At 32.0% G+C, this 12,611-nt stretch overlaps 2 protein-coding genes across 2 annotated transcripts; one reads left to right on the forward strand and one right to left on the reverse strand.

Annotated features, from left to right (window-relative positions):
- Positions 1-1,786: 1,786 nt before the first annotated feature.
- Positions 1,787-6,914, forward strand: LOC115709296 (probable linoleate 9S-lipoxygenase 5). The gene is made up of 9 exons (XM_030637370.2): positions 1,787-2,066; positions 2,791-3,086; positions 3,740-3,980; positions 4,227-4,565; positions 4,900-4,985; positions 5,069-5,176; positions 5,260-5,567; positions 5,651-5,914; positions 5,995-6,914. The coding sequence occupies exons 1-9, from the start codon at positions 1,880-1,882 to the stop codon at positions 6,743-6,745; spliced, it is 2,580 nt and encodes an 859-aa protein (XP_030493230.2). The 5' UTR covers positions 1,787-1,879; the 3' UTR covers positions 6,746-6,914.
- On the reverse strand, positions 5,994-12,323 carry LOC115709525 (U-box domain-containing protein 35). The gene is made up of 10 exons (XM_030637645.2): positions 11,843-12,323; positions 11,320-11,441; positions 11,105-11,226; positions 10,220-10,416; positions 10,024-10,117; positions 9,325-9,622; positions 9,139-9,240; positions 8,189-8,617; positions 7,314-8,078; positions 5,994-7,230 (listed from the first exon to the last, which is right to left on the reverse strand). The coding sequence occupies exons 1-10, from the start codon at positions 12,009-12,011 to the stop codon at positions 7,144-7,146; spliced, it is 2,385 nt and encodes a 794-aa protein (XP_030493505.1). The 5' UTR covers positions 12,012-12,323; the 3' UTR covers positions 5,994-7,143.
- Positions 12,324-12,611: the final 288 nt, after the last annotated feature.

Below are 12,611 nucleotides of genomic sequence, written 5' to 3' on the forward strand. Positions count from 1 at the left end.
AATATTTATAAATATAAACTTACATTACAATGCTATGTTAAAAAAAGAACTAAATAGAATAATCTACTACTCCAATAATAAATTTATTTACAATTTTATAATTACACTAATATTATTTTTAATACATTATTAAATAATATTTCAAATATAAATATTTAATTTTTTCAAACAAAAAATTTGTAATCTTTAAAAATAAAATACATTCAAAATCTTAAAAATACCAAAATCTTAAATAAAACTAGCAATACGTGGCTCGGCACGTACATTTACCTAGTATATATATATATATGGGTTGTTTGTAGTGAAATTTTTTTATGTTTTGAATTTTTTTATTAATATTTTTATTTTTTTTTGTGGCAAAAATCTTTTGTGTTTATTTATTTATTTATTTTTTTTGTAAATTTGAGGTGTTAGTTGTATATCACCGTTAAATACCAATTAAATTATTACTGTATTGACTTCGAAATTTTACTTTCACATATATACAAATGTACACAGTGGTCATTCAATTAATATTTAACTGACGCCTCAAATTTATAATAATAAGTAAACTCAATGGGATTTTACCACAAAAAAAATTAAGTGTATAAAAATTAAAAGATAAGAGAATTTAGAACAAGTGTCTATCCAAATGTTAACTCTTACTAAATTAGTAACAAACTTAGCTAATGTTAATATTTTTATGGTGGATATAAATTTGTAAATTTCTCAATAGACTTTTATGGTATTTCAAAAAATAACAAAATATACATATCAAATAAAGGAACAAGTTGAAGATTACTCATTTTTTTAATACATTAATTAAATTTATCTCTAAATTAAATTTAATTCATAAATACCTCTTTTTATGAGTATTATATACAAATTATCCTCGCACACTCACATGACTAAGCCATAATTTCAAACATAATATATTTCTATTATTTGTAGATAGATGTGTAGGTTTGTGAGAAAGTTAGAGCAAAATTTTGATTAGAGATGAATAAAAATTATCGTAACGTGATAAGAGTAAAATTAGTAGAATAATTGAAAGAAGAGGTAAATATAATAAATTTTAAAAGAGAGAGTAAAAATTAAAGACATCAAATTAAAAGAGGTATGTAGTGTAATTTCCTCTTAAATTAACACTCAAATATTAAAAAAAATTAACTTAAATTAATTTTTCTTTTACATCTTAATTTCAATATTTTTATTTTTAATTCATTTATAATTATTTTTACTCAATTTCATATAGTTTATTTCTTAACATTTAAAATAAATTTATTTTACATATGCATCTTTATAGAATGTTATAAGAAAAAAAAACTAAGTATAAATTAAATATACATCAATTTTATGCAAAATAAACATATAAAATGAATCATATTATATATATTTTTTGGGTGTGAATATAAAACTCTAAAAAGAAAAATTAAAAAGAAACATTTTATGTATGGATTTATTAAGCCACATCTAGTACACCTCATTCCCAACCTATTATTTTTCCTAAAATATTCATTTTGAAAAAACAAAGATGAGTGTTTAATTATTTCAAAAAACATTCATCATCAACATCATCATCCTTTTGTTTTATCTATCTATCTACTCTACCTACTAATTAAATCACATTTAAAACACACTTATTATAAGTTATTAATTATTAGTAGATACTACTAGTTAATACAATTAAATTACATTTCATATGTATTATTATTACATATAATAATTAAAATAATCACTATTGAAATTATTTGCAAGCACAAAATTTTGACTATAAATACATTGCATGATCTCACTAACTTGATCACACAAACCAAACAAAACCTTATTATTTCTTCTCTCTATTCCATTATATTTATATATATATATTTATATATTTTGATCATCAAATTAAGCAAAAATGTTTGGGATAGTGAAGCCTCCCTCAATCTTTGGTGGTAATAAGAAGATTAAAGGGAATGTGGTTTTGATGAAGAAAAATGTGTTGGATTTCAATGACATGAGGAATGGTATTATTGATCCTTTGAGTGAATTGTTGGGTCAAAGAGTTTCTCTTCAACTCATTAGCTCTGTTCAAACTCACACTGGTTAGTTCATTTATACATACATATTTATATAATGTATATGTATATATACATATTTTCCATTTTTTGATACGATTTATGTGTTTTTTCATATTTATTATATGAAATTAACAAAAAAAAAAATTTAATGATAAACTGTGTTATATTAAGTAATTTACACATAATTAATTTTGTTATATTTACAATATATGCTAAGTAAGGACTTTATAACTATTTTTTAGCTGATAAGTATCAATTAAGCCCGTTAAGTATTAGTTCAGAAACACGTAACGATATATTTTTTTAGCTTATTTAATAATAGGTGGTCTAATAATATGTCACTACGTGTTTCTGAGTTGATACTTATGTCTAAAAAAAGGTACGACTGTAATAAAATTGTAAGATAAGGTACTTTTGCTGTCACTTTTTTGATTAGGGTCATATGTAATAATTGTAAATAATAAGAGAGTTTTGCCGCAAATATTCTTTAATATTGTGAGGAAATTATAAATTTAATGAGTTTTTATCTTTTTGTGAAAAATATATATTTTTTTTCAAATCATCAAGTAAAGGTATTGAAAATTGAGAAAAGAAAATTAAAAAATCGACTATTCATGTAGTACTAGTTAGTTCATATGCTTATAGGGTGTTTGACAAAATAATGTTTTGTTTTTCTTTTTATTACATTTTGTGAAAGTTGTTTTGCAGAGAAGTGACATTAAAAGTTGTGTTTTTTCTTTATTGGTAGGTAATGAGCTGAAAGGGAAGCTTGGAAAAGAATCATACTTGGAGAATTGGACAAATATACTAACCCTTTTTCCATTGTTAGCTGGGGAATCAGCTTATAGTGTTCATTTTGAATTGGAAGAAGGATTTGGTGTTCCTGAGGCTTTTGTCATTAACAACAATCACACTACTGAGTTCTTTCTTAAGTCTCTTACTCTTGAAGATGTTCCTGATCAAGGCCAAGTTCATTTTGTTTGTAATTCTTGGGTTTACCCTGCTAATCACTACAACTATGATCGTGTTTTCTTCAGGAACAAGGTACTAAATATGGTTTTTTAGTCTCATATTTTTTTCCGAATTATAAAAATTGTTACATATATGTCCCTTCAGTTATGTTCTGCTCATTTTTTAAACAATTTTCTTATGTAATTATGTCTAACAGGTATAGTTGTAGTATGAGAGTATTTAACATTTTTAAGATAATCAAAACAAAATCTAGTTTAACAATATCTCTCTCGGGTTTAGTGGATCCTAGGCACGAGCTTAACCTGTGTTAGAATTTGGAGATAAGATGAATGTGGTTCCATCTCAAAATCAATTGGCAATGGGACTAGTATCTGTTTGGACAAGTGACTCTGATACCATGTTAAAATTTAGGGATAAGATGAATGGGGTTCCATCTCAAAACCAATTGGCAATAGAAGAAGTAGCCCATTCATCTTATATATCACAATTTAAATTCACATATTAGCAATGTGAGACTAACTCTTAATAACCGTCCTTAACCCAATAGAATATAATTGAATTTGCAATGATTTTTATGGTTTAAGAAGAATTTTTGAAACAAAAAATAGTTGAAAGGGAGGACAAATCCTATTTATGTATTTAGTTATTTAATTTTGTTTATTGGGTGTTTGATAAAATTACTCAAAGGAAAGTAATTTGATGAACTTGGTGGTGTTTATATACAGACATATCTTCCTCATCAAACACCAGCCCCATTGATCTGGTATAGAGAACAAGAACTGGTTTACCTCAGAGGAAATGGAACAGGAGAACGTAAGGATGGTGATAGAATCTATGACTATGATTTTTACAATGATTTGGGTAATCCAGACAAGGGCGAAAAACATGTCAGACCAATTCTTGGAGGGACTAGTGAGTACCCTTATCCTCGTAGAGGAAGAACTGGAAGACCACCAACCAAGACAGGTTAGTTAGATTTTTGCCCACTGAACTTTGTCACTAATAAGATCTTGCCCCCCGAATTAATAGAGATATTAAATATTCTTTCTTAACTTTGAACGTTAGTAATTTACGAGCTCTCTATTAAATAATTAACAATTTTACATTCTGAAGTATATTTTGCTCCAGAGTTTTTAAACACATGTATGAATTTACAATGGTTTCTTCTGTTGTTCATGTTTTAGTTTAATGTGATTATTGTGTGTTTCACAGATCCCAACAGTGAGAGTAGGGACATTGATCTTCTGAATTTGAACTTTTACATTCCAAGAGATGAGCGGTTTGGTCATTTGAAGATGTCAGATTTCCTTGTTAACACATTGAAATCAGTTGCTTTAATCATTAAACCTGCCATTGAGTCATTATTTGACAGAACCCCAGCTGAGTTTGATAGCTTCAAAGATGTACTCAGTTTGTATGAAGGTGGTTTTCCTCTACCACTTACAGTGTTTGAGACAATAAGCAAAAATGTACCTTTGGAAACATTGAAAGACCTTTTTCGAGCTGATGGTACCCGATTTCTCAAATATCCCATGCCCCATGTGATCAAAGGTAATCAAAATCAGAATAATCAACCGAAAAAATGAACGAGTTTAATAATAAAATAATAGAAAATAATATTTTATTATGTTGCTTACTAAACTAGTCGGAAAGGTAATCAGAATGCTTTAACATGACTAAATTGTCATCGGTAGAAAATGTAATTACTTTTTATTTGTAGTTTTTTCATTTGGGACCCTTTTACTTTCCTTTCTCCCTACTTTATGTGGGTTCCACTAGTTTTTCTCATTACGAAATTGAGTAAATAAATGAATGAGAATCGATACCATAGATAAACATGTAATGATGTTGATTGTTAAAATCTATTTCCATTGGTTTTGAGCAGAGGACAAGGCAGCATGGATGACAGATGAGGAGTTTGGAAGAGAAATGTTGGCTGGAGTTAACCCTGTTGTCATTCGTCGTCTCCAAGTACTAACTTTTTCTTTCCTATAAAGATCTTCAAAGTATTTTAAGATTCATTTTTGATTATCTTACTTGTAATTTAACTACAGGAATTTCCACCAACAAGCAAACTTGACCCTTCAATCTATGGCAATCAAACTAGTAACATCACTGAATCACACATAATCAACAACTTGGATGGTTTATCAGTGAATGAGGTGATCAAAATCTTCCTATATATCTTTGTTTTTCTTTCTCAACTACATATGGCATTGATGACTAAAGTCTTGTGTTTGATTAGGCACTTGAGCAAAACAAGCTGTACATATTGGATCACCATGATAGTTTCATGCCATTCGTGAGGCGAGTCAATGATACAACTTCATCAAAGATTTATGCCACCAGAACACTTTTGTTCCTAACCAATGATGGTACTTTGAAGCCATTGGCAATTGAACTAAGCTTACCACATCCAAATGGCGATGCTTTAGGTGCTGTTAGCAAAATTTGTACACCAGCCGAGCAAGGCGTTGAAAGTACCATTTGGCAACTTTCTAAAGCTTATGTCACTGTTAATGACTATGGTCATCACCAACTTGTTAGTCATTGGTATATCTCTGTCATAAAGAAACTAGTTCATATGACTTTGGTTTATGTTTTGAGATTGTTCTGAATATTGTATCGAATTTCAGGTTGAATACTCATGCAGTAGCTGAGCCATTCGTGCTAGCAACAAACCGACAGCTTAGTGTTTTACACCCAATTCACAAGCTGTTGCACCCTCACTTTCGCGACACCATGAATATCAATGCACTTGCTAGGCAACTTCTTGTTAATGGAGGTGGTATTATTGAGTCAGTGGTTTTCCCTGGAAAATATTCCATGGAAATATCTTCAGCTGCTTATAAGAATTGGAATTTAGCTGAACAAGCACACCCAGCTGATCTCATCAAGAGGTATTTTTATTCTTGCAAATTGAGTTGTTAAGAGTTTAAATCAAAAAATGGGAAACTTAATATTTGTTGTTATGCTTTAGGGGGGTGGCAGTTGAGGATCCAAGTTCACCACATGGTGTTCGGCTACTGATAGAGGACTATCCATATGCTGTTGATGGACTCGAAATATGGGCTGCAATGAAAAATTGGGTTCAAGAGTACTGTTCTTTCTACTACAAAAGTGATGAAATTGTTCAAAACGACAAAGAACTCCAAGCATGGTGGAAGGAGCTCAGAGAGGTCGGTCATGGTGACTTAAAAGACAAGTCATGGTGGCCGAGCATGCAGACTCGCGAAGAGTTAGTTGAGACATGCACCACAGCTATATGGACTACTTCTGCTCTTCATGCAGCTGTCAATTTCGGGCAATATCCTTATGGAGGGTACATTCCAAACCGTCCCACAATAAGCAGGCGACTCATGCCTGAAGAGGGTACTCGTGAATATGAAGAGCTTAAAACAAATCCAGAGAAGGCTTTCTTGAGAACCATCACTTCTGAGCTGCAGAGCTTAGTTGAGATTTCCATTATTGAGGTCTTGTCTAAGCATGCTTCTGATGAAGTCTATCTTGGCGAAAGAGAAGAAAAATGGACAGCAGAAGCTGAACCTTTGCAGGCCTTTGAGAGATTTGGAAGGAGACTTTCCGAAATTGAAGATGGAATTGTTAAGAGGAACAATGATGCAACATTGAAGAACAGGTATGGGCTTGTTAAGTTCCCATACAATCTTCTCATTCCTAATGGCGAAATTGGTATTGCAGCCAAAGGAATTCCCAACAGTATCTCTATCTAAAAAGCTTCTGATCTCTTCTTACTCTTGTTGCTATCTATATATTAACTTCTACTTCTCTATATATTATGAGGAGGAAGTTAATGATGAACTCTTTGTTTGTATGGTCTTGTTTGAGCTTGTTTCTCATTTGAATAAATAAAGATCTGAAGCTTAGTATTTAAAAAAGAAATCTTGTTAAACAATTTCAATTCTGTGACACAAATTAATATGACTTTCTTTATCTGCATTCATTATAAAATGAGAAAAAAAAAGGTTACACTTGCCAAGTTCATAAGATTGCTGTTCTGACCAATATTAAGCTAATTTTCTCCTTGTTAATTGATATTTATATATATAGACAATGTAATGACCTTCAAGAACCATGTAAGCCAGTAAATTTCAATGTCTTTAAGCTCTAGTTATTTCTCTGTAGAAGATGATGTACTAGAAAGGCTTCTTGAGCTTTCGTACCCCGAATTTCGTTGCATATGATCACTCATGACATCCTGAAAAGCCAAAAAGGAAAGACCAATCTCAGAAGAACAATACAAGAATGAATGAAGAAGAAGCTTGGATCTTTTTAGCTCACCTGTGATGGAGATGAACTCGGGCCACGGTTAGGGGAATGTGAAGCTGGTATATAGCCAGTCCCATCAGCAGGCATATTCTCTTCAGCTAATTCTCTCATTCTGTTAAGTTCAGGTAACACAATTTTGCCAAGATCTGGTCTGTCTTTTCTTCTCATTTCAGCACACTTAAGTGCTAGTTTAGCGAATTTGAATGCCTCTTCCATAGGCCAATTAGTAACAGCAGGGTCAAGCATTTCTTCAAAAGTACCTTTGTCAATAGCTCTTTCCATGTGATGAGTCAATCCCATTGGTGGTTTTGCTGTTATCAATTGTAGAAGCAAGACCCCGAATGAGTAAATGTCTGACTTAATACCAAGCATACCGGTTTGTTGATACTCAGGATCAATGTAACAAAATGTTCCTGCTGTTGCTGTCATTCGGTATTGAGTCACAGAATCAGCTACTGATGGAGGAACAAGTCTTGCTAGGCCTACATCACTAATCTTGCTAACATAGTTTCGGTCTAGCAAAATGTTTGCAGGTTTAAGGTCGCGGTGAACAAGAGGTTCGGGTTTTGTCTGATGGAGAAACAAGAGACCGGTGCCAATCTCTGCAGCGATTCTGAACCTACATTGCCATGAAAGAATTGGGGTGTTACCTCTTCGAAAGAGGCGGTCTTCTAAGCTTCCATGAGCCATGTACTCATACACAAGACAACCAAACTCGGGACAAGCTCCAAGAAGGAGTACCATGTTAGGATGTCTTATGCAGCTTAGTACTTCAACCTGCAATGTGATCAAATAGTTAGTACAAATAAAGGGAATGATTTAATTCAGAATTTGGATAAATGCTGTGTTTGGTGTGATTTAATTCATCAAAAAAATCTAAAGCTGACCTCTTGTTGAAACTGGGATCTTCCTTGAGCTGCATCTGGACGAAGAATCTTTATAGCAACCGGGGTATGATCCAATTCACCTCTATACACTGGTCCATAGCCTCCTTCTCCAATCTTGCGAGATTCAGCGAAATCTTGTGTTGCTACTTCAATCTCATCAATGGTGTATCTTCTATACCTTATTTCTCCACTAGACAAGGCCCCAAGTGCTCTCTTCCTCTCATCAGCTTCTCTTTGAGCTTTCATTTCAGCATGAATTCTCTTCTGTGCTTCCAATTCAGCAAGCCTTTGAGCAGCTTCGGCTGCCTCAATGGCTGCCTTACACTTTGCTTTTTCCTTCTCTGCAAGAGCCAATGCAGCCTCCTCAGCTAGTCGCGCCTCTTCTAGTTTCTGTTCTTCTTCCATTTTCCATCGGTGAAGCTCATGTGCCTATTGTGAAAACATCCATAAATCTCTCTCCAACAATGAAAACATTCCATAGATAGATAGGGTGTTCAATAATTTAGTTTGGTCTGGATTTTCATTTTTTCGAACCAAACCAGTATTACAGTTTCTTAAAAGTTCAAAATCGAACCAGACTAATTAAATGCTCAGACCAAATCACACTAATCCCCTTAAGAATAGATTGATTTGTATGATTTTTTTTACTAAATTTTGTTACTTTTGAAAGTTTATAATATTCTTAAAACAATATTAAGTCAATATCAATATTATGACTAGGATGGTTCTTAAATATCAAATATATTAAGTATACATACAAAATTAAGTGATTTGGTTTGGTTTAAACCACAAGCACGAATTCTAGAACTATGACCAAACTAAAGAAACCAAATTATAGACACTAAATTCATTTGGTCTGGTCTCAAATGGTTTAGTCTGAATTGGTTAGAATTTAGAACCACGGATTACAAATTGTACGAACAATCCTAGATAGATATGCAGATTAATACCTTCTTATTCGCTGAGAGCGCCTCCTTACACGCGGTACTATACATATCCATTGTTTGTTTAAGCTCTAACCTCAACCTTTTCATCTCAGCTTCAACATCATCCTAATAAGCATCAAGAAAGTTAGTACTAAAACACTTAGTTTGGATCATCATTACTGTTTAATCTGTTGTTGTTGTTGTTGTTACCATGTTCTGAGATGAATTCGAATTCCCACTTTCGTTGGAATGATTAGAGAATTCATAATGAGAAGAGCTCAAGTCAATAGACTTGTGTCCTGATAAAGATGATGAAAAATTCCTGAGAACATCAAAGTCAGAACTAGTTGAGAATCTGGGGCTATTTCCTTGTTGATCACTTGTGTCATGGATTGAAGGAAACAAACGATCTATACTTGGTCTTCCACTTGTCACATAGGATATGTCAGTGTCTTGTGAGAGTTCATATGACTTGTTCATTGAATGTTTGCCTCTTGTGAAAGGTGACCTGTTTCATCATTTCATATAAGAGAGATTTGTTAGTAAAAATAGACCTTTATATAATGTAATTTTGCAAAGAGAAACAATGTTCTTTCTCAATCTTTCGGTACATTCTCTATCTATTTCGGTATATAGAAGAGATTTTTAGTGTAATTTTTTCATGATCGGTGTAGGTAAATTTACAGAAAATTCGAAATAGTTTACAGTGCAGAAGAATTAGTCAACCGTGCAACAAAACATTTGAAGCTTATTTTCAACATTATAAACTATTCAGAATTCTCGAAAAATATACGAACAGAATTATGAAAAAATAAAAGTTTAAAAGCTCTCCTAAATGCCAAAACTGATAGAGGGTGTATTGAAACACTCATTTTGAGGTGTATTATAGATTTTTCCTATAATTATTACCTCATTTCCATTTCATCTGGTTGATGGTAAAGAGTGTTATAATTGCCATGGTTGCTATGATTGCCATGATTGTTATGATGTGATCTCTCAGGAGCTGCATCAGTATCAACCAAGCAATGAGAAAAAGAGAAAAAAAAAATGAAATGGGAAAAGAAAGAAGACACCTTAAACAATGCTCGATTTTCGAGAAACATACTTCTGGGATGTTGAGGTACATTGTGAGGAACATGATGAGGTATATGGTTAATGTTGTTACGAGAATTCGATCTCGAAGGTGCTGACGCCATAGCAGAGCGAACAGAGGAGATCTTTCCTTTGGCAATAACATAAACAGTGCAGAATTCTGGTGCAACTTTTGAAACACTGCTTGGAACATCTGTAGGTTTGAATCTTCTGTTGAAAGTTAAAAAACATGGGAATTAATTAGCATTTTTCTTTTGGGTATCTGATACAACCACTTGGGTAGAACTCACTCCCGAAAACTAGCCTAAGACACGAGAGTGCCCAAGTAGTTATTATGTAGTCAATGTGAAATCCTAACAATACACCCTTTGTCAGTCCTACTCGAGGGTGCATGACTCTGATACAGGCCCGGCCCTAGGCATAGGCGGGCTAGGCCTGTGCCTAGGGCCCACCCAGCCCAGGGGCTCAAAATTTTTTTTTCTCTTTTAAAATGATACATTTTTTTTACCGATTTTGAAAAATATCATATTTTTTCTAACATAAGGGCCCAAAAAAATTTTCTTTCCCTATGGCTCACTTTGTTTTAGGGTCGGCCCTGCTCTGATACTAGGAACTCACCCCCAAAAGCTAGCCTAAGACAGAAGGGTGAACAAGTAGTTATATACTATTAACCAATTCCATACTTAATCAATGTGAGATCCTAACAATACATCCCTCTTTGTAACCGACATTCACGATGGCCCACTTAGGGCTAATCCACAGGCCGCTCCTTACGTGATGTCGGTCACACTTGAGGGTGCATGGTTTTGATACCACTTAATACAATCACTTAGCATAAATGATGTTATTATTATTACTTGACAGAAAAAAGAAAGAAAGAGATTATTATTATTATTACTTGACAATGCTGTTTCTTGAAGCTGCACCAAGTACTAAAGTCTCAATAGAATGAGTTGCAACATAGTTGAGTATTGCCTTTGATATGTCTGATTCTTCCAATATTACTTCATTGCATTTGATCTGTTTTTGCCATGACAATAATGATTACAATAAGTTTATTTAGATTTTCATAGAAATGATCAAAGAAGAACAAGAGTTGAACATAGTACATACATCTTTTCTAGTGCAAAAGCAACGAAATGGAAGGAACAAATCCTTGGCTTGATTCTCCAATTGTTGTTTGTAATTTCTTGCTACATCTTCAGAAACCTCATGAACTGAGATGAAGTGCCCAACTTCACATACCAAACAACATAGACAAGGTTACTACTACTTATACATCTATATAAATATATATATTTCGGTGAGAGTATCAGTTTTGCTCTTATCATAAGCACATTTCTTATTATTAGTATTTTTTTGATATGATGATGTACCTTATAGCTATACCCTATGGCAATTGAATTTTCAGAAAATTTTAAATAATTTACAGCTTTTGTGTCTGTTTGATTTTACACGAGTATATTGACACTGTTAAGTATTCAGAATTTCTCGAAAATAATCAGAATACCTATTGTAACTACAATATATAACGTCACATAAGAAATGTCCCATTTAAGAAGCTATACCTATATATACATAAATATGTATAAATATAAGGTTATATTATATTATGTATATATATATGTATAATTACATGGATTTGGAACAGAAGAAGCTTTGTGTTTAACATGAAGCAAAGTAATGGTTTGGCCTTTGGTGATGAGATGATCCACAGTCCATTTAAGAGCATATTGGCTACTTTTATCCTTATCAATAGCCACTGCAACAATTTCTTCTTTCTTCTCTATAACACCCCTTGTCATAATCAATTTCCCAAATCACACAAAATTACTTTATCTATATATTTATATGAACAAGAAAAAAAAAATATATAAAAACCCAAAATATAAATAAAATATTGGTCAAGAACAGCAATAAATATGAATTATGGTGTGTTAGAGGGAAAAAGAGATTGAAACAATCTCATTTTTTTTCCCTCTAAGAGAGAAAGTTTGTTAATGATTTTTGTTATTATTGTTTTGGTAAAAATTATTAAAAAAAGAATAAGAGAAAAATTATTAAGAGATAAAAAACAACTGAAACTAATTAATCTCTTCCTAATCATCTGCTCTGCCTTTGAGTTTTTTAATCCCACATTATTAGTGGCAGCCAGTTATTATTTGCCTAATTATAATTATAATAATAATTATTATTATGAATATAAAATAAACAAACATAACTATATCATTCTATTCTTTCTATATAATTTTTGAATTAATTAGACATAATTATTATTAGTTATCTTCACTAAATTTGACTATTTGTCTCAGGATTATTATTATTATTATTATTATTATTATTATAACAAACAAATTGTTAACATCTTTTTCTTTTCTGATTCAGTTCTTGAAACTTTCTAATTA

Source organism: Cannabis sativa, chromosome 3, assembly GCF_029168945.1.
Source record: "Cannabis sativa cultivar Pink pepper isolate KNU-18-1 chromosome 3, ASM2916894v1, whole genome shotgun sequence".
NCBI lineage: Eukaryota > Viridiplantae > Streptophyta > Magnoliopsida > Rosales > Cannabaceae > Cannabis > Cannabis sativa.